General features: G+C 48.1%; 2 protein-coding genes across 8 annotated transcripts; both read right to left on the bottom strand.

The window, feature by feature from the left end:
• Positions 1-3,640: 3,640 nt before the first annotated feature.
• Positions 3,641-15,326, bottom strand: ZPR1 (ZPR1 zinc finger). 4 transcript variants are annotated; one of them, XM_015115768.3, is made up of 14 exons: positions 14,278-15,326; positions 13,606-13,767; positions 13,095-13,185; positions 12,639-12,709; positions 11,896-11,982; positions 11,614-11,736; positions 11,207-11,254; positions 10,963-11,029; positions 10,486-10,556; positions 9,651-9,740; positions 9,044-9,154; positions 8,259-8,345; positions 5,970-6,035; positions 3,641-4,955 (listed from the first exon to the last, which is right to left on the bottom strand). In XM_015115768.3, exons 2-14 carry the CDS (start codon positions 13,762-13,764, stop codon positions 4,821-4,823), a joined length of 1,206 nt encoding a protein of 401 aa, XP_014971254.3. In that variant the 5' UTR covers positions 13,765-13,767; positions 14,278-15,326; the 3' UTR covers positions 3,641-4,820. The 4 variants fall into 4 exon arrangements, with proteins under 4 accessions (XP_014971254.3, XP_028689836.2, XP_014971253.3 ...); XM_028834003.2 differs by having other exon boundaries at positions 14,755-14,917; XM_015115767.3 differs by lacking the exon at positions 14,278-15,326 and adding an exon at positions 13,924-14,130.
• A 154-nt stretch (positions 15,327-15,480) lies between these two features.
• APOA5 (apolipoprotein A5) lies at positions 15,481-18,767 on the bottom strand. 4 transcript variants are annotated; one of them, XM_001090079.5, is made up of 4 exons: positions 18,499-18,767; positions 17,931-18,011; positions 17,706-17,817; positions 15,481-17,184 (listed from the first exon to the last, which is right to left on the bottom strand). In XM_001090079.5, exons 2-4 carry the CDS (start codon positions 17,977-17,979, stop codon positions 16,245-16,247), a joined length of 1,101 nt encoding a protein of 366 aa, XP_001090079.3. In that variant the 5' UTR covers positions 17,980-18,011; positions 18,499-18,767; the 3' UTR covers positions 15,481-16,244. The 4 variants fall into 4 exon arrangements, with proteins under 4 accessions (XP_001090079.3, XP_077820498.1, XP_077820499.1 ...); XM_077964372.1 differs by having other exon boundaries at positions 18,635-18,762; XM_077964373.1 differs by having other exon boundaries at positions 17,931-17,987; positions 18,635-18,726.
• Positions 18,768-21,266: the final 2,499 nt, after the last annotated feature.

The following is a 21,266-nucleotide window of genomic DNA, read 5'->3' on the forward strand; positions in this document are numbered from 1 at the left end:
AATTAAAACATCCTTCACTAGACTTATTTATGTACTAGTTTGGTGGGGGGCACTTAAATTTGTCTTAGCAAGCTTCAAGTAAACAATACAGAATTATTAGCTATAGTCAGTATGTTGTACATTCATTCCCCATAACTTGTCTTAAAGCTGAAAATTTGTATCATTTGAGAGAGAAGTTTTAGTGTTACTGAAAACACAGACTTCTGACAGAATTTGCAGGATGCTATATACAACTACACAGAAGTGCAGACAATAGTTTCTTGGACCAGAAGTCAAAAAGGACAGTTTTAATACATTAGTCAAGCAGATAGGGCTATACTTCATAAATACACATTATCTGGGGATAAGTGTTTAAAAATTCTTTACTCATATAATATAAAACAGGCTTGGGGATCAGTCTTGAAGCATGAATTTTTACCCAGTGGGCCATGTTGAGGGGGTTGCAGTACAGGCCCAGAAAGGAAAACTGGCTGGGGCTCTGAGGGCTGGTGAGAGGACACTGGGCTGATAGGGCTTCACTAGGTGGAGGGCCCCAGGGGTACCCCCTACACAACCCTGCCTTGGCTTCTAGTCCAATTTGGTGTATCTCACACTGCACTGCACTGCACAGCCCTGCCCCACCCTGGTGTCAGCAGGCATTCAGAAAGCCTCACACTTCTCCAGTGAACACTGCCAGGATAGCCCGCTCAACTTCCACCCAGCCACCTTCTGCCCATTTGTTTTCTTCAATTCCACCACTAGCCATCCTACCCCATCCCTTAGCCTGACAAGACCCAAGTGTCTCCATCCTATGCTGCAGGGCAGTTAAGCAGGATCAGATGCCAGTGCCAGTGGCCTGCTCTGAGCTTTGGCCTCTCTCTGCAGTTGTCTCTAATAGAACAAATACAGTCACTGTGGAGTTGAGCTCAAAATATTCAGAGCTCAGGTTTCAGAGTCTGGCCTGGGTTTGACACCTGCCTCTTAGAAACTCTACTTCTGGCCAGGCATGGTGGCTCACGCCTGTAATCCTTGCACTTTGGGAGGCCGAGGTGGGTAGATCACGAGGTCAGGAGTTCGAGACCAGCCTGGCCAACATAGTGAAACCCCATCTCTACTAAAAATACAGAAAGTAGCCAGGCATGGTGGCACGCACCTGTAGTCCCAGCTACTCAGGAAGCTGAGGCAGGAGAATCGCTTGAACCTGGGAGGCAGAGGTTGTAGGGAGCCGAGATCATGCCACTGCACTCCAGTCTGGGCAACAGAGTGAGACTCCGTCTCTAAAAAAAAAAGCTCTGCTTCCTTCTGGAAGTTACCTAGCCTCTGTGAGGCTGTTCTGTCACCTGTAAAATGGGGATAATTTTATTTATCTTAATTATCCCCATTTTACAGACTAGGAAAACAAGCATTGGAAGTGCCAATACTAAACTGAGGTGAACACACAAAATAAGCAGTTTTTTTCTCTTCACAGTTGGAAACACTGCCATTTGCCTTAAAAAGAAGTGCTTAAAAAAAAGTGTTTTTTCGTTTTTGTTTTTTTTTTTTTTGAGACGGAGTCTCACTTTGTCTCCCAGACTGGAGTGCAATGGCGGGATCCCTGCTCATTGCAAGCTCCGCCTCCCGAGTTCACACCATTCTCCTGTCTCAGCCTCCCGAGTAGCTGGGACTACAAGCACCCACCACCATAACCAGCTAATTTTTTGTATTTTTTAGTAGAGACAGGGTTTCACCATGTTAGCCAGGATGGTCTCAATCTCCTGAGCTCGTGATCCGCCCGCATCGGCCTCCCAAAGTGCTGGGATTACAGGCGTGAGCCACTGTGCCCGGCCAAAAAAAATTTTTAATAGGAATAAAGCCAAGTAGTCTTAACCACCACTGCCCTAAATGTAAGCAGAGGCACCATTTTCTGCAGTGTGCATCAGGCACATACCCCAGGTATACAAAGAAGGAAATAGACTGATGTTAGAATGAAAGTGTTGCCATCATTAAAGCTTTCAGTTGGCCAAGTCAACTGCCCTTCATACTTGCTCCCAACACTCACCTCGCTCCTCCACTTACTCATCACGACACAGACGTACATTCAGTACCTACCTATATGTTCGTCCACAGGTCTAATGACTGAACATGGCTGCATTTCACATACTTGACCCATGAAAGCAGGAGGCATGCCCTCACGCACGAACCTCTTTCCTTTTTTAACACAATCACAAAACTTTTCCACCTAGATTTTACTCGTGGCTGTGAAACTGAATCCACATGTTCTTGGCACTTTGACTCACCTACCCTGGCTTTAAAGCAAGACCCTTTCCCTATCTTATTACCTATAGATGTTACCCCTAGTGTCCTAATAGGGTTTGATCTAGGATGGAGGATTTTAACAGATTTTATTAACCATGTGTCATATGCTAGGGCCTGTGGAGCAAGACTCAGTTAACTATATGTAAGCTCCCATCCTGACACACTTTATGAAATGAGAAAGGAGCTGAGAGATACTTCAAGAGAAGGGTATGAAACTGAATAATGCCTTGTCATCAAAGGGCAGGAAGTATCTTAGCTGGGTTATCCCGGTCTGGCATTTGGTCCTCAGTCTTTGCAAGTTCAGAAACTCAGGTCATCATTTCCTAGGTGGATTCTGGGAGAATGCCTTACATCAATCAAACTCACAAGAGATTCAGTAGTAAGCCAGAGTGCCATTTTTTTTCCTTCACAATGGAAAATGAACCTGATACTGCAGTTTATCTTAACAGAGCACACCTACACTATGGGGAAGTCTAGAGACCAAACGATAGATCAGAGGGTTGTCTGGTAAACTTAGATTCCCAAGCCAGCTGGAAACATATCTAGAGATAATCTCTTAGGGTAGAATAGTTGCCTGTGAGAAGTTTGCTCAAAGTACTGAAGCTTTATAGTTTGAATGAGTCATTTGCTAACCTGAGTCTCCAAACACCTTACTCTCACCCTCACAGAAAATTAGAGATACAGGTATGGAAGTTAGTCCCACATGATAGTAAGATGCCAAAGAATCTGATACAGGGAGATGTCTGAAAGCAGAACTCTCAGAAACAAATTTAATAAAAAGGGAGGAGGCAAACTGTGCAAATAAGAAAGATTCAAAGTGAAGGGAAAGCCAAAAGTACAGTATCTGGAGAGCCAAGAGAAGGGTTAAGAAGAGATGGTCCACTATCAAAAGTGACAGAAAGAGATAACCTTTTCCAACTGGAAAATCACTTGTGACCTATGAGAATAGTTTAACAGAGCAATGAGAGTAGATGTCTGATTGCTAAGTCATCTCTAACTCATTCTTCAGAGTTAAGTTTGCAATAGGCTGGGCACAGTGGCTCATGCCTGTAATCCTAGCACTTTGGGAGGCTGAGGCGGGCGGATTGCCTGAGCTCAGGAGTTCGAGACCAGCCTGGGCAACACAGTGAAACCCTGTCTCTACTAAAATACAAAAAAAATTAGCTGGGCGTAGTGGTGTGCGCATGTAGTCCTAGCTACTTGGGAGGCTGAGGCAGGAGAATTGCTTGAACCTGGGAGGCAGAGGTTGCAGTGAGCCGAGATCACACCACTGCACTCCAGCCTGGGCAACAGAGCAAGACTGTCTCTACCAAAAAAAAAAAACCCGAAGTTTGCAACACAAAGCAGTAAGGTTTGTGATAACATCTTAATCAATGAACTGGTCTTTATTGAACAAATACCATGCAGTCTGCACCGCAGGAGTCACCTTTTGTTTATGAGAGGCAGGAAACTATAGTGCAAAGAGCACTGGCTGGGAAGTCCAGGGCCCGAGCAGCAGAGTGCTCACTGGTCCTTAACTTTTGGAACAACTGCAGAGAGCCTCCTGCCTCTGAATGAATGTGTTTCAACATTTGTAACTGAGAGTGGGGCTAACTGATCAGACACCCCCACTGGCTCTAACCTCACAGCTCTAGCATTTGCAGTTCCCTCTGCCAGGAAATCTCTTTCCCCAGCTAACCACACAGCTCACTCCCTGACCTCCTCAGCTTTGCCCAAATGTCAAATTATCACCTTCTTGTTCAGAAGATCTTCCCTACTCCCGCTTTCCTTGCACAACCCAGCCCCTTCCCTGCTTTACATTCCTCCATGACACTAGTCACCATCTGATGTACTGTTTTCCTCATCTGTTTACTGTCGTTTTTCCCACTAGACTTTAAGTTCCATGAAAGAGATTTATTTTGTCCTCTGTTCTGTGGTGTGCTTGGCATAACATAGATAAGCAAGCATCTGTTGCAGGAATGAATTAAATGCCAGCTGCAATCCCCAAATTACAGTGGATACGCGGGAAAATTTTCTTTGGGAGGCTGAATTCTAACAGCATATCAACAAGGATAGGGTCAATACAGAGGCCAGTGCTGTTTGAAAGTCATCATTTCAATGGTAACTCCTTCACTTGTGCTGGACTTGGTCTCCCCTCAGGAGACTCCTTTCCTGTTGAAAGTCAGTATTTTATATACTCGAAACCAACAACCAAACTCCAGGTGTAACTTTATTCCACCTTCTCCAACTTCAGAGTTCTAACCTTAGAGGACAGAGCATTAAGTGGAGGGAGGGTAAGGACTTGCTATGAAAAAAGTGATAATGACATACCCCTGGTTCATTTCTGGGTTTCCTCCGAGGCCAATTCAAAACTTCCAAAATAAGGTTAAGTAACACAAGAGGCTCACACTTACATCACAAGCTGTTTAGAAAGTCTGACCCAGACCAGATGTCCTCCCCACCATGGGCAAGGGCTGGTGGGAAGGACACTCCCAGCCTTCTTCTGATACTAATAAATAACCTACAGAAACAGCAGCACTGGACGCTGGCCCTTGAGCCCCCCACTGCTACCGTTGTGAAGCCAGGCCTGCCTCATAGCCCTCTGTCTTCATGTCATTGAGCCCTAGCTCCTCATTTTGGTCAAAGGTGCGCTTGTAACGCTCCACCTTCATCTCAGGATCATCTTCAGGTGCATACACATTCTGCAAGGTCAAGGACAGACAATCAGTGCCACCGTGCCACTCCCCCTCCCTGCAGGCAGCTTCCAATTCCCACTTTCCCAAGAACATCATGAGTTTTGGGTTTTTCTTCTTATTTTTATTGGCCTCCAATTTCCCACGGCTAGACTGAACTAGTGGGTAGCAACAGAGCCCACATGTGCCAGGCATGGAAGACCCCAGCCCCAGAATCAGGGAACGATCCACCTATTTTGTAATATCTGCACCTTCTTATAAAAAGTATAGCAATGGTCTTAATCTTGGAAAGAACTTAGAAGTTTTGCCTGACCCATGGTAAGCATTCAATCAATGTTAAAGGCACATCAATCACCGGACTATCTCCTCAGTCAACTTAAAGCCTATCAGTTTCCTATCTTGGCCTCTGGACGAGGCACCATTTCTCCTCACTCCATAATCAGATGTGCAAAATGAAAACTCCAGAACTGGGACAAGAGCTAGAATACAGTAAAAAAGGAGCCTCAGAGTATCCTTTTCTTCCCTTTTTTTTTTTTTGAGACGGAGTCTCGCTCTGTCGCCCAGGCTGAAGTGCAGTGGCCGGATCTCAGCTCACTGCAAGCTCTGCCTCCTGGGTTTACGCCATTCTCCTGCCTCAGACTCCCGAGTAGCTGGGACTACAGGCGCCCACCACCTCGCCCGGCTAGTTTTTTTTTTTAGTAGAGAGGGGGTTTCACTGTGTTAGCCAGGATGGTCTCGATCTCCTGACCTCGTGATCCACCTGTCTCGGCCTCCCAAAGTGCTGGGATTACAGGCTTGAGCCACCGCGCCCAGCCCTTTTTTTCCTTCTTTACATACACTTAAAAAAAAAAAAATCCTCTCCCCCACCCCCCTCTTTTCTCCCTTATGTATCTTCTAACTTCGCCTCCTTGGTAAAAAGCAGTCCTTTTAGAATCAAGTCTTTCAGTTTCTAGGGAAATGATACATATTCAAGGAAGATCAGAAAATGTATCTCTATGAAACATCAGGGAAGGTCTACTATACCTGCAAGTAACTGTTTCCTGCTGGATCATCCATAATAAAGTGAGCCTTCATGTTACCTTCGATGATCTAAAGGAGAGAGAGAACACAGCAAGTAAATTTTACATAACCTCTGGTAAAAAGGGGCTATGTCTGCCAGACAAGAGCCAACCCAATTTATATTACAGAATCCCCAAAAGTTTTAAGAATTGGTGAAATTAGGTAGCTCTGAAAGTAGAGGGGAAAGGATCTAAAACAAGGACTGTTAGAAAAGCCAACATCAGATGCAAGCTGTGGACTGGGGGGTGCTGGCCCAGTTGAAGCTAGAGGGAAAGGAATCAAGAACAATGAGGTTAAATGAATGTAAGCTTATGGGAAACAGAATACATACACACCCTAGCCCCCTTTCCACAGCTCTCAGAACACTGCCAGCCAAGCCTTTACCCTCAGGCCAGGAAATGCAACAACCACAGAGTGGAATCTGACTAGCCCAAGAGGAAAGACCTAACAATTCTGTCATTGGAGGCCACCTCAACAAAACAACTAAGCTAAATTCCCCTGTAATAAGCCCCATGTCAACAAGGCTCACCCCCTACTCAGGTCTTTAGTCAGCTACTTGTAAGAAGACAATGATTATCAGACATCTGAGCAAAGCCCTTAACATTGAAAGATGGGAAATCAAATGGGAAAAAAGAGGATGCAAGGAGAATAAAATGTCAAAAAAGATCCAACATCAGTATCAAGAAGCGCTATATAAATTACATGCTCAAAAAATTTAAAAAATAATAATAATCTTCAAGAAGAAAAAAATATTACATCCTTAAGACAGGATGCTATTTTTTAAAAAGCTCCTTGGAAAATAAAAGTTTTAGTGGAAATGAAAACGTCAATTGAAAGGTTGAAAAATAAAGTTGAGGGAATCTCCCAAAGTGAACAAAAAGACCAAGAAACCAAAAATAGAACAAAAAAAAAAAAAAAGTAAATTATAGAAGACCAGACAAGTAAGTCTAATATCTAAAATCCAGGAGTTCTCAGAAAGGACAGAAAAAAAAATCAGAAAAAAGATAATCTTCAATAGAATCATTCATGAAAGCTTCTTAAAACTGAACCACATGAGTTTTCCAGACTGAAAAGATCCACAGATCCACCAAGTGCTTAGCCCAGTGGGTAAAAATTGACCCACTCCGGCCGGGCGCGGTGGCTCAAGCCTGTAATCCCAGCACTTTGGGAGGCCGAGATGGGCGGATCACGAGGTCAGGAGATCGAGACCATCCTGGTTAACACAGTGAAACCCCATCTCTACTAAAAAAATACAAAAAACTAGCCGGGCGTGGTGGCGGGCGCCTGTAGTCCCAGCTACTCGGGAGGCTGAGGCAGGAGAATGGCGTAAACCCAGGAGGCGGAGCTTGCAGTGAGCTGAGATCCGGCCATTGCACTCCAGCCTGGGCGAAATAGCGAGACTCCGTCTCAAAAAAAAAAAACAAAAAACAAAAAACAAAAACAAAAACAAAAAAAATTGACCCACTCCAAGGCACATCCTGAAATTTTTTCACATCAAAGAAGACAAAGAGATCACAAGACTAGGTCACATATAAAAGACCAGAAATCAAAATGGCTTCAGACTTCTCAACAGCCAAACTGGAAGACTGTAATGCAATGTCTTTGCCAAACTGGAAGACCGTAGTGCAGGGTCTTTGAAAATTATTTCTATCCTAGAATCCTATTCCCAGCCAATAATCACTTTAGTGTGATAACAGAATAAAGAAATGTTCAGACGTGGAAGGTCCCAGAAATTTTATTTCCCATGTGCTTTGTCCCAGGAAGCTACTGGAGGAGATGCTCTAACAAAATAAGGGAGAAAAACAAGAAAGAAGACATGGAATACAGAAAACCAGAATAGGGCCGGGCGCGGTGGCTCATGCCTGTAATCCCAGCACTTTGGGAGGCCGAGGCAGGCGGATCATGAGGTCAGGAGTTCGAGACCAGTCTGGCCAACATAGTGAAACCCTGTCTCTACTAAAAATACAAAAAATTAGCCACACGTGGTAGTGTGCGCCTGTAATCCCAGCTACTCGGGAGGCTGAGGCAGGAGAATTGTGTGAACCCGGGAGGCAGAGGTTGCAGTGAGCCAAGATTGCGCCACTGCACTCCAGCCTGGGCAACAGAACAAGACTGTTTCCAAAAACAAAAAAAGAAAAAGAAAACCAGAAGAATGCCCAACACGATGGTTAGATGTTCAAAAAGTGGCAAGACATGAGCATGCAGCCTCTTGTTCACTGGACCCTAAGTACTGACTGGCCAGTGACCTCTTACCTGGTCCATCTTCTGGCTAAACTCCTGCAGTCTCTCTTTCTGGCAAGGATTGGAACTGTCACCCAGTGTGAAAGGATTTTTGGTCACCTGCAATAAATGATATCCAAATTGTGTGAATACTGGCTTTATATTTGTTAGGCCTGACCATAAACTATGCAGGGGGTGGCAGTGGGTGCCCAGTCAGGGAAACGTGGTTTCCATTTAGACCACACCACCTTTCTAACCAAGGCAGTCGCTACTAGGAGTCTATGGGATAATGTGCCAAGATAACAAAACTGGCAATGTAAAACAAAAACCGAAACATGTTCTTAGAATGTGATCTCTAATACTAATTTGGAGAAGAAATGCAAAGAAAAAGTACAATTTACAAATACAAAATGCCCAACAGAGAATCAAGCGAAATAATTCATCAAGAAGATAAATATTTGGGCTAAGTCAACACATGTATGTTTTTTATGTTGGGAAGTTTTAGGTGCTTAGAAGGACCCTCATCACCTAACTTTCCAGTAAAATAAATGACTTCTCCAAGACCACAAAATAACTATGAAGTCCCAAAGTTAGGCCTGGAATTTCCATTCAACATTTCCCATAAACTTATCTTCACAATCCAAAATAATATTTGTCTCTTCACAATCCAAAATAATATTTAAGTCTCTTAAACCAGCTTTAAGGCAAAGAAACCCACAGTTACCACCACCGAAAACTAGGATGTTTGAAGTTTTCCAGTCCTTTTTCACACAGCCAAATTGCTCAAAGATGGTTTACACGCTACTCAGGTGACTCACCAGTTCTCGGATGTCTTTCAGCAGCCCTTCCAGGGTGGTGAACTTGCCCCCAAGGACGGCCATTCCCAGTTCAAATTCTAGCTCTGGGATTTCCACACTGCAAGTCTCAGACTGTGAGATGAGAGGTCAGTTTTAAGCTTTAAGTCAGAAGCAAAGAAAGCCAACCAGAGGCCTCCTGCTCAATTAATACCAGTAGTGATAGACTGGGGACAAGGGCAGCTGTCCCAGTTTTCTCTGACTCCCTTGTTAAAGCTTGAGACTCACTCCTGTCCATCTGAACCACGGGAATGGATCCAACTTAATAAAGGGAAACTCAGTCATAGTTTCAAGCTGTCGGGTATCCTGTCATTAGGGGACAGAGAAGAGGACCCAGAGAAACACTGGAGGCCAAAAAGCTACCCAGTCATCAGAAAGAGCTAACAGGTCACCTTCTACATCTGCAATTCCAACCTTGGATTAATCCCCTCTGCTCAGGGGTCCTCAAAGCCAGGGAAGTAGGAGATGCCTCATGGCCCTGAACATTATTCCTAAAAGACAGCTTCACCTAGATAGAGACAGCTTATCTAACTTAGGAGGAGGACACTGACTTTCCCAAGCTGACTGTTACCTTGAGGAGGTCTCTGGTCATATCTGAGGGATCTGTGATGTGGAGGGTGATCCTGGTGCCCAAGGGTTCTACTGCTCCTCCAGATTTCACCTGCATAGATAACAGTCAGGAGCAACAGAGAGAAGACCTGAGCCTATCTTGGTACCCAGGAGACGTGGAGTGTAGGCTTAGACCTCCAATCAGTTAGGCCCACTAATAGCTACCAAAGAAAGAGCCTTCTAAACAGCAGTCACCCAAACCAAAAACACCAAGAGCTGGCCAGGAGCAGTGCCCAACCCTGGTAACATGCCAAAACCTCTCCCAAACTGCCAACAAACTCTGAATTTACCTTTAAAAAACCTGACTCTTGGGGTTGAAAGAGACTTTTAAGCATTTATTGCAGTCCTTTCATCCACTGCATCCAATGAGTGTCTCCTTTATAATATTCTGGTTAAAGAACTGAATTAGCTTATACTCAGATACACTCAGGAGAAGGGAATTTATAATTCTCCAAGGCAGCTCATTCTATTTTCAGACAGCTCTATTGGGTTCTTCATTGTGAAGTCTTAAGTCTGCCTCACTGAACTTCCACACCTCTGAGGAGTGGGTCAAAAGACTTTTCTCTTATATCATCAACCTTTAATATGTCTTAAACAAGTTATAGAATCTCTAACTTTTCTTTTCTAGGCTACTTCCCGTTCCTTCAAGGGCTCTTTACCCTACACTAGACCTAAGAAAAAGACCCAAGCTGCTCTACACCCCCTGCCCCCAAGTCCTGAAGTATTTAGGAAGAATGATAGTTAAAAGGGGGTTAACCTTAAGCTAGTCTTCTTCCCAAATAATGGTGCCCACCCACCTCATTGGTCCGATGCCCACAGTTCTCGCAGTTGGTAGCCATGATGATAACCTCCTTAAAGTGAGGGATTTCTGGAAAACGGAGTTAAGGAAATCTACATCCAGGTGAACAGGACCACCATCTGGGGAAAAACAAAGCCAAACCCCACACAAACATATGCTGGTCCCAGAACTGCAGGAAATATTCACAAGAGGCAGCCCACAGAGTGCTCCAGAAGAGGGCAAGTTCCCAACCCATGGCGATCCCTGTTCACACATTTGAAGGCATGGCTCAGACCACATACACACAGTCTAGTGACCATGGCCTAATTTTCTCTTTGAACATAAAACCCAAGGTACACAGTCTAATCAAAGATAATATCCTCCTTATTACTGGGTATAACGTATGTGCTTTCCTTGAAAGGGATGCTCCCAGCCTAATTATAATCTTCATGCCTGAGTCAAAGGAAGAGCAACCCAACTGCTTGGCAAAAGATACGTACTAGCTTCATGTTGGTCTGAGCAGGGGCATTGCATTCTGGGCAGTTTGTGTTGAACTGGAGCACCTGGAACACAACATTGGGACAAAGGGTGAGCCCTCCCCAATGGGATGTTCAGGCTAAAGACACTCAGTTGGTATGCTGGTGGTCATCTATGTTGGTGACAAGGAAGACAGATGCTGAACAGCATCAGTCTCAGCCCACAGCTCTGCTCCTTCCTCACCAGTAGCCAATGTGACTCACTTCATTTCTGAGATCTTCCTCTTCTGGCTTCTCTGCTGGTGCTTCTTCCTAAAATGGCAAAGATGCACATCGCAAGTTGGCAGGTATAACTCAGTGTCCCCAACACCCTGCCCTGGAGTGGAAGAAAATGCTCTGGCTCACTTATGTCAGGTGCCACCTCATCAGTTAGAGAAACCACAAAGTAAAGCCCCAACCAAGGGAAGAACAGGGCTTAAAATAGGATCACAGCCACTGCCATCCTTTCTGTGAAGTTTACCCAAGTCCTGGACATGAGCAAGATGAGAAGCACAAACAAGCTGAGATAGGGCACACAGAGCAGCAGCAGCAAAATAAGTTCCACTGACTCCAAGCAATCCAGAGTGTGCGATAATTCCAGAGCATTCTTCTGGATCCTTTAGTCCACTTACTTGGAGCCCCAGCATCTCTTTCTGATGTTGGGTCCGGTTGTAGTGTGTGATCACCAGGGAATCATCTTTCTGAGGAGCATGTGGGTTTTCCACAAAGCTGTTCCCTGAGGGATCATCAATGATCTAACAAATGGGTGAAGAGAGAGTCATTGCAAAAGGAAATCATAAACAATCCTACATCACCTACTATCAGACCACTCAGGCACCACAGTGGAAAATCCCAGCAGTCTTAATAGTCCTTCCTCCCCTAATCGAGGGCAACTCCAGTCTCTCAATACTCACCAGAGTGAAAGGGGAGGCTACTTGCTTTAGCTCCTTCAGTTTGACAATGAACTCATCAATTCTTTCAGCTGTAGCATCTTTGTTTGCCTGCCGTGAACAGAGAGTAAAGCATCAGCCCTGGTGGTGTACTTATGCCCTGCCCCTCGTCATGCCCATGTTACTTCCATTAGGAAGTCACCACCTGTCTCAGTGTGAGTGGAAACTTCAGGCTTCATAATGAGATGTAGCAAACAAGCCTGAAGTTGACGGGTGGTGACAGGCAAGCCTCATTTTTCTCATTCATTCAACCATTTAGCCCAGCCACTCATGCCATGTTAGAGATATAATAGTAAATATATCAGTCCTCTCATGGGACTCCCCAGTCAATTAAGGAGACAAATAACTAAAGATGCAGTTATAGTATGCAGTTATAGTATGCAAGTATATTACTTGTCATAATAAATATAAGAATGCAACAGAATACTCAGGAAACACAGATAACCCAAGGGGATTAGGAAAAGCTCTTCAGAGGTAACATTATATCGTCTGTCTGATGAGGCCTGAATATATACTGAGAGAGGGAAGTGGAAAAGACAATAATTACAACATATGCAACATCCTAGCAGCTCCAGCACCACCATATGCTTACCCAGCAAGTTTCCAAAATTTAGTCAGAGACTATTCAGACACATGGGACACTCTATAGTCAGACACATATAAGCAATTATTCCTTGAGCCGCTACAATCAGAAAACCCCAGCTTACCCTTCGTGCAGGCTGGTCCTGCTCCAGGCCAGAGATAGCACGGGTGATCAGTCCTTCAACAGTGGTCAGAGCTTGTGAACAACAACAAAAGACAAGTGTGACTTAGCCTTAGCTCTGCTATCAAGTGCCTGTATGACCCTGGGCAATTCACTTGAACTCTCTGGGTCTTAATTTCCTCATCCATAAAATGAGAAGGCCAGGTGCAAGGTTCCATTCATGCCTGATAACAGTGATGCTAAAATTCTATAATAAACACACTATGGTATTACCATTACTTTCTACCATCTCGAGCTGTTTGACCTAAGCTTTCTACTCATGATAAACCAATGAAAATCACAATGATTACATGGTAGAACCCATACACAAACCATTAGACCTGGCACCGGGGGTTTGCAAGAAAGAGGGTAAGATTCTGGCTACATGTGAATAGCCCAAATACTCTGATTTTAAACTTACCTCCTTTCTGGCTAAAGGCAGGAATTTCAAAATCTAGCTCAGGAATCCTTGTGGTAGCAGAGTCAGTCTTCACCACTTCTCTATTCATGTCCTGGGCAGAAAGGAATACGTTCAGTACAAAGAGGCTGCAGAACAGCTTCTCCTCAAGTAATAACCAGACTGTCCCCTTTCCATCAGACCCCAGCCCAGCTGTCTCTCCCTCTCACCGCTCCACAGGGTCCAGACTGCTCCTTTCAAATAGTACAGGTGGTGTGAGCCAGGCTGTCCAAATGGTGAGAATACTATTCATAACAACTACTGCTCATTTCATATGCTCAGACATTTACGAAGCATGTTCACAAATCTTATCTCACCTGAGCTGATGACAACACCAGTACCATTTTACAAAAGAAACTAAGGCTAGGAGACATAGGGGGATTTATTTAAGATCAGACCGCCTGGACCCGAGCTCTGACCCCAGTCCCCAATCTCCCTCTAGAATACTGAGGTACCTGCTCCAAGGTCCTCTCACCTCCGGAGCCCTGACGGTCAAAGTGTATCGTACTCCCTGGTCCTGGACCCTGCCTGCCGACTGAATCTCCGTGTTGTTCCAGCCACAGTGCTCGCAGGAAAAGGAGCTGACGATTATTTCTCTGAAGAAGGGAATCTTGGTGAGCAGGAGGCGCGTCATGCCCTGGTGAAGCAGAAAGCAGCGAAGGAAAAAAAATCAATGAAACTCCCGTTCCCCGCCCTACTATCTCCGGGTGCGTCTCGGGGTCCCCGGCAAGGCCCACCTGGCTGGGTCCGACCCCCGGCTCGTCCCGGCCCAAGCCCTACCCCCCCGCCTCACATTGCAGTAACAGTTCATGCATAGCGATTCGATCTCAGTGGGCTGCTGCTCCTCGTCCTCGGCGCTGATGGGCCGGAACAAGTGATCAGCGGCGGGCGGCGGGGCCAGGGCGGACGAGGGGGCGACAGCAGCCCCCGGGGGCCCGGGTTCCACAGCCCCGCTCGCCGCCATGGCCACCACGCGCAATTTGGACCTCTGCTTCCGACTTCCGCCGCTCTAGCGGCCCCACCCCTACCGTCACTTCCGCCAGCTGCCACCACCCCCGCCTCCCTTCTTAAAGAGTCCGCAGACTCCGGGCCTTTGGGGAACAATGTCGTCAAAGGCTCCGGGTTCCCAGGTTTATATGGCTCGAACCTTCCATCGCCAGCCAGATCCACCTCAACTCAGCCGTCACTTCCCCCAAGACGTCCTCTTAGAACCAGGGCAGTTTTTTGCTCCTTCACAATAGCTCCACCGCACCGGGTTCTATTGGTCCTTACGTCGGTAGAGCCTTGAGGACAAGGGGCCGGACTTGTCCCTGGGGAATCCTGAGACGGTGCGCCCGGAGCCGGGATGCTTGGTTCCAGTGTTGGGCCACATGCTGCTTGCGTGCTAGGTCCCCCCTCCGGGTGGCTCAGCTTTTTCCCCTCTCTCAATCCCTGAAGCCGGCTGTCCTTTTCTGTCCTTCCCACTCCCTATTCTGTCCTCATCACTACCTTCCCCAATCCCAGCCTCAAGTACACAGCCCTCATTTTCACTCCCACCTCCTCCCATCCCCACCATAGCCCACCCCCTTGACCCATGCTTTTCCAGTTTCCTAACAACAACAAAAACACCTTTTATTATTTCTACCTTTCTAGCACTTCTTCTCTCCAGGTGCTGGGTCCACAACCCAGTTCTATTGTCAACATCCAGGGTGTCAGGGAAGACCAGCCTGCAGGCATGATGAGCCTACATATGTGTGGGGTCTGTGCTACGGGGTTGGGGAACAGGCAGGTGCTGAGAACCCTGGGACAGTAGGCTGAACTGGGAGGAAAGGGGGCCGGACAGGGCAGTCCAAAGACAAGAGACTGTGTTTACCCTTTCCACTTCCTCCACCACACCGCAGTTTCAGTTCCCAGGGGATCTATAGGGAGCATTGATGCTGCTGAGTGAAAGAGTTTGAGAATCCCAAGAAGAGAGTCCAGCATAAAAAGAGGCCATTTAAACTCTAGAACAGCAGGAACAAAGGAAGCAGGCAGCCCACCTCAGGAATTTCAGGTCCCCCAGGGCCACAGGTCTTCCAGACACAGCCTGCATTCCATGCACACTGTCCTGTGGGGAGCAGGCTAGTGAATAGTGCAGGTGCGGAGGAAGGGTCCGTAACTCAGGCCCTCCCACCAGGTGTGACAGACAGCGTTGTCTAGCCAGGATCCCTGAAGCAGAGCCCAGTCAGAACCCCTTTGACAGACCTGGACTGGGAGGGGGTCGATGAGAAAGAGCAGCAAGGGAATGGAGTGGGTGATGGGTGTGCTTTGGGGAGAGTGGTGAGGCCACTGCTTTCAGACATGGTCCAAATGAGAGTCACACCAGGCAAACTTCTATCATAAACATCTATTTCATTTGAGCCAGAAGTCTAGGCTTCAGCTTGGGAGTCCAGAGGGAGGGGCTGGAGATGGGGAGAGCACACATTATGCTCCCCAGAGGGTTTAAGGAGCTCCCACAGTTTGGAGGGTTCAGCCCCTTATTTAGGTGTAGAGCTATGTCAGGAAACATGGGCTCTGCCCTCTCCTATCACGGCCCCCACTTTTCATACCCACCAGCATCAGAGCCAGCAGGGATATTCACACACCATCACATGTTGTCCCCATGATATTCTCCTCTTTCTCCCTTCTATTCCCCTGATAGCTGCCATGGCAGCCCTGGGGAGACAAGTGCTCCTCTCTGTGGACCAGCTGTAGCAGTGGCCACCAGGCAGCCAGAAGTGACCAGAGCCAAACTCCAGGACGCAGTGGCACAGGCTTCCAGCATCACAGCAAACAGGCTTGCAGATACTCACCCACACGCATGGTGCCTCTCCCTCCCTACTCCCTCCCCCTTGAATGGAGCAACTCATGAGCATTCCCAAATGAGCACTGGAAGGCTGGGTTTGCAAAGCCTGGTGAGTGTAATGCATCCAGATGGGGGAGCCGCAGGAGGCTGGATATGCGGGAGACAGCAGCCCCTTTGGTGGCCTCCCTGTCCTGCACAGGACCTTCCGCCCTCCACCCAACAGGCCGCTTTCAAGGACTGAACCATGCTAGAGGCTCAGAGCCAGGGCTCCCCAGACAAGGAGCTGGGAATGGCCCTGGGCAGGTAGACCCTCAGGGCTCCCCCAGGTGGCTGTGGCCTTGGTCATGAAGGCTGTGAGTGATGTCTTCCCACAGGTCATCCAGACGGGCCTGCAGCTTGCTCAGAACCTTGCCACTGTCCGTTTGTTGAAACTCTGGGGTGAAGGCGCTGTGGCCTGGTGGAGGTGGCGCCAGCTGCTGCTGGACTTCCTCAGTCTCCTGGTCGATGGCCTGAGTGAAGGCAGCGATCTGCAGGTACGTGTCCTGGCGGAAAGCCTGGAGTCGCTGGCGCACCTCTTCCGAGAGCATCTGGGGATCTGGGCCGGCCCCCTCCTCAGTCCCAGTGCCTGCAAAGGCCCTGCTGAGCTCATCGCGCAGCTGGTCCAGGTTCTGCTGGATGCGTGTGTGCAGGGCCTTGGCCTTGAGCGTGAGCTTCCGGGAGAGCACCTGCACGCAGCGACTGAGGCGCGCGGGACTGGCTGGGGCGTGTGAAGCCACCCTGCGGTGCAGCTCCTGCACGTGGCGCCCGATGCCGCTCACCAGGCTCTCGGCGTAGGGGTGGAAGAACTCTCTGAAGCGGCCAGTGTGGTTCACCACACGGCTCTGTAGTTCCTGCAGCAAAGCCCGCGCCTCGTCCACGCCCCCCAGCAGCTGGGCCTTGGTGTCTTCTCCCACCACGCGCAACTGCTCCTGCAGCTCCTGCACGCGCAGGGCCACCTGCTCCATCAGATCCATCGTGTAGGGCTTCAGGTGCTGCCGCAAGCCTTCCAAATTCCAGCCCACCAGCTCGTGCGCTTCTGCCATGTAGGGCTGGAGGCGCGCCTTCACCTCCTCCAACTCCTCCTGCAGCTGCTGCCGCATGCCCACCGGGTCCTGTGGGAGCCGAGGAGCCTCGCTCCCACTCAGAGGCCTGAGCTTTTCCAGGAACTTGTTCATATTGTTGAGGTCTTGCTCAAGGCTGTCTTTCAGGCTCCTGGGGAAGGGGACAGATATCCAGGTCATCAGACTGCTAGCCCCCATCATCTCCTTTATCCCCAAGTCATCGGTTACTGATCCTCTGGGGGAACCAAGGACTCAGGGCGTTGGCCCCAGAGTCGAGGGCTGTTGTTCTAACCCTGGCCAGTCACAACTCCTCACGCACGAAGCACAAACACATCGCACATGCAAATCCAGACCTACAACACTCTACAAATAAACATAGATGCGCCACATCATCCTTTGATTCTGGGGACTGCAGCGGGCGTCTTCCCGGTTGATCCCAAGTCCCGCGCCTCAGTGGGCAATGGGGCAACAGCTATGGAGTTGTCAAGATGGGGGCTGCAGGCAGAGGGCGCTGAAGAGCCCAGGATGGCCGGGATCTGCGGGCAGAGCTAGCACCGCTCCTTTCCTCTGTCCCAGCAGCGGCCACAGAGGTTGAGGCAGCAGAGGCAGGGCATCATGGCATGGTCCAGCTGTCTCCTCCCTTCGCCTACTCCCCTTCCCCTGGACACTCACGCGGGCTCGCGGGCCATCTTCTGCTGATGGATCTGCTCCACCCTGCCTTTGTCCCCGCTTGTCTGACTGAAGTAGTCCCAGAAGCCTTTCCGTGCCTGGGTGGCCGAAAACGCTGCGGAGAGGAACTAGGTAATCAGGGCCTGGGCTCTCCTCCCCAGGGTGGACAGGGCCCTCAGGCCAGCCTCCACCCACACCCCCACGTTGAAGTCAGGGTCGGAGACCCACCTGAAAGAAGAGCCAGAGCCCAGGTGAGCACGGCAGCCATGCTTGCCATTATCTGCTCTGAGAAGACAGGTGGAGGGAGGCCTGGTTAGGGGAAGAAGCAGAGGAAGGGACATGGTGCAGGTGACTTGCCCAGGGGACCTCTCCAGGGGCAACTGCCCGAAATCCTGTTAACCCTTCCTTGGGCTGGGGAGTACAGAGCTGTTGGGGCTCAAGAGGACTGACCTAGGTGAGTCAAGGAGGCTGGGTGTCTTCCTCAGACATGGGGAGAGGGCGTGCCCCTGCCACCTCAGTCAGGTAGCAGGGAGCGTGCTGCTCTAACCCCTTTGCAAAGGTCCCAGACCCCAGGAGCAGCTCCCTAGGCCACTTCTACCACCTCTCCCCTGCCCACCTGTCTCCCTCCCTCCCATTTCATGGTGGGAAACGCTGAGCCATAACGAGGGCAAAGATACAACTCTGCCAAAGTGTTCCAAGAGGACGTCTTAGGGGCCACCCCAGGCTCGCCCCTGAGGCCACCTACGATACCCTGCCTTAGGACTGTGACCCCCATCCCTCTGCCCCAGCTGCTCACCTGCTCACGTCTGGGCACAGAGAGCAGACATTCTGCTTTATACTCCAGGGCCCTGAGCCTCTGGCACCAATTGCTCTGAGTAAATACCACGTGGAAGTTCAAAAGAAGTTGACCTCAGCTGCCTCCCAGCACTCACCTCCTGCCTTTTCCCTGGCACCCAGAGGGTTAATGAGTGCCCTGGTATCAGGGGCTACCCCAGTAGAGAAGTGCTTCCCAGAGGCTTTACTGGGAATGGGTCTGAACTCCTCACCCAGTTTCCCCCAAACCCCATGACCTTTAACCTTCCCACTGACCTGCTGGCTGGCCCACCAATAGAGAAGAACCTGTATGTCTGCCAAGGGCCCCTCTCTTACACAACTACCCAGAGGCACTGTGTCCCAGCTGGCAAGACGGACAGTGTCCAGCTGCCAGCCAGAACCTGAGCAGCCCCTGACAGCTCCACTACAGGCTCCTCAGGCATCCTGGGGAGAGCTGGCATTCACAGGGTTAAAGACCCAACCACGTCCCTCTTTGTGAAATAATCCTGGAACAAGCAAGGGAAGCCAGGCAGGGTGAAGATGAGATGGCAAGAGACATCTGGGCCAGGGACTCTGAGCCCCAGGAACTGGAGTGAAAGTAGGATTTGCCCCATGGGGAAAGGCTGAACTCCACCAGCAGGGCCTCTGAGGAGAGCAAGCCCAAATGCTCAGATCTTCTCTGATGACACACCCACTCCATCTACTGTACTCATACACACACGTTCACAAGCTCCCAATTCTTGGTCCTAAATGCATCTTGAATCAATCTCCTCACCTCCATTTCCACTACAATCATTGCACCAGTTGTCTGTCACTTTGATTACATTCATAGCCTCCAACAGGTCTTTCTGCCACACTCCTGCCCATTTAATTCATCCTCCACTGTGGATCATCCTGACTTATTTCCAGTCTCGTCTGCTGCCACATAAAACCACAGCATTCCCTGAGCCTTTATACAGGCTCTTCCCTCTGCTTGAAATAGCCTATCCCCTGGTGAATGTATATTCATTTTTTAGAGTTAGTTTGTATTAGTTAGAATTAGACTTGGCTGCAAGGGACATATATATGTGTGTATATGTATACACACATATATGTTACATTCTTGCATACATATATGTATATGTGTATGTATGTATATGTATGCATATATACAAAAAATTAGCATATTTTTTGTATGCATATATACAAAAAAAAAATTAGCCAGGTGTGATGGCACACGCCTGTAATCCTAGCTACTCGGGAGGCCGAGGCTGGAGGAGTGCTTGAACCTGGGAGGGGGAGGTTGCAGTGAGCTAAGATTGGGCCACTGGACTCCACCCTGGGTGACAGAGCAAGACTCTATTTCAAAAAAAACAACAAAAAAAGAAACCTTTGGCAGAGAAAATTAACGCTTTCCAAAGATCCATGTACTGTGCTCTACTTCCCAGACTCCTTTGCAATTAGATTGGGGTCATACAGTTAGTTCTGGCCAATGGGCTGTGAGCAGAAGAAAATGGGTTACTTCTGTTTGAGGATAATGAAGAGTGGATGTGAGTTCTCCATACTTTTTCCTTCCTTCACCTACAGTGGAAGCAAAGAACTCCAAGCTGGCACAATTGCAAGAGGGAGAGGGTCTATATTCTGAGTTAGTGCTTGGAGCAGCACCTCCCTCCTAAAAGAGGGGCAAAGAAGTAGAAGTATAATCAAAATAAAGAAGAATCACAGAAAGAAAATATATTAGTTAAATTATATATGGCTGCTCTGAGAGACCCAAAATAACAGTGGCTTACAGAAGTTAAAAATGTGTATTTTCTCCCATACAAAACTTCACTGGTATGGAAGCACTGCTTCACAAAGCTGTCCAGGGTCCTAAGTTCCTTCTGTCTAGAGGCTCTAATATCCCTATGTGTTTCCCTTGTCCACATGATCTAAGATAGCTTACCACCATGTCCACATCCAGCCACTGGAAAGGGGGCAGGGTGGAGGAGAAGAGAGTGTAGAGTGTACCCTCTTTTCTTTCTTTTTTTGTTTGAGATGGAGTTTCACTCTTGTTGCCCAGGCTAGAGTGCAATGGCACAATCTTGGCTCATTGAAACCTCTGCCTCCCGGGTTCAAGCGATTCTCCCACCTCAGCCTCCCGAGTAGCTGGGATTACAGGCATGCACACCACGCCCAGCTAATTTTGTATTTTTAGTAGAGCAGGGTTTCTCCATGTTGGTCAAGCTGGTCCCGAACTCCTGGCCTCAGATGATCCGCCCACCTCAGCCTCCCAAAGTGCTGGGATTACAGGCGTGAGCCACGGCGCCTGGCCACTCTTTCTTTTAAAGACAAAACCTAACTTCTTCTCCCATCCCACTGGTCAGAACTACTTGTAAGGAAGGTTAGGAAATGTCATCTTTGTTTTGAATGGGCCTGAGCTCAATGATCAGTTAAAAATCAGGGATTCTACCCTCATACCTTGCTGGTGGGATTGTACAATGGTGCCGTTTCTTTGGAAAACAGTCTGGCAGTTCGTTAATGGTTAAACATGGAGGAGCTCTCCTATGACTCAGCAATTCTACTCCTAGGTATAAAACCAAGACACATGAAAATACACATCTGCACAAAAACTTGTGCATTAATATTCATGGCAACATTATTCATAATAGTCAAGAAAACGGAAACAACCCAAATGTCCATCAACTGATGAATGGATAAACAAAATATGAGCTATCCATATAATGGAATATTACTTGGCAATAAAAGGGGTTGAAGTACTGATACCTGCTACAA

The sequence above is a fragment of the Macaca mulatta genome, chromosome 14 (genome assembly GCF_049350105.2).
Source record: "Macaca mulatta isolate MMU2019108-1 chromosome 14, T2T-MMU8v2.0, whole genome shotgun sequence".
NCBI lineage: Eukaryota > Metazoa > Chordata > Mammalia > Primates > Cercopithecidae > Macaca > Macaca mulatta.

Bases quoted from the DNA above. Each gene is read 5' to 3' on its own strand.
- ZPR1 (XM_015115767.3), bottom strand. From the start codon at position 14,094: ATGGCGGCGAGCGGGGCTGTGGAACCCGGGCCCCCGGGGGCTGCTGTC. The intron at 13,768-13,923 runs GTGAGGCGGGGG...CTGCTTCACCAG, and splicing joins GCATGAACTGTTACTGCAAT to GGCATGACGCGCCTCCTGCT. The intron at 11,737-11,895 runs GTGAGTATTGAG...CCCATTTGTTAG, and splicing joins TAGCCTCCCCTTTCACTCTG to ATCATTGATGATCCCTCAGG.
- APOA5 (XM_001090079.5), bottom strand. From the start codon at position 17,979: ATGGCAAGCATGGCTGCCGTGCTCACCTGGGCTCTGGCTCTTCTTTCA. The intron at 17,818-17,930 runs GTGGGTCTCCGA...TCCTCTCCGCAG, and splicing joins GGCTCTGGCTCTTCTTTCAG to CGTTTTCGGCCACCCAGGCA. The intron at 17,185-17,705 runs GTGAGTGTCCAG...CCCCTTCCCCAG, and splicing joins AAGATGGCCCGCGAGCCCGC to GAGCCTGAAAGACAGCCTTG.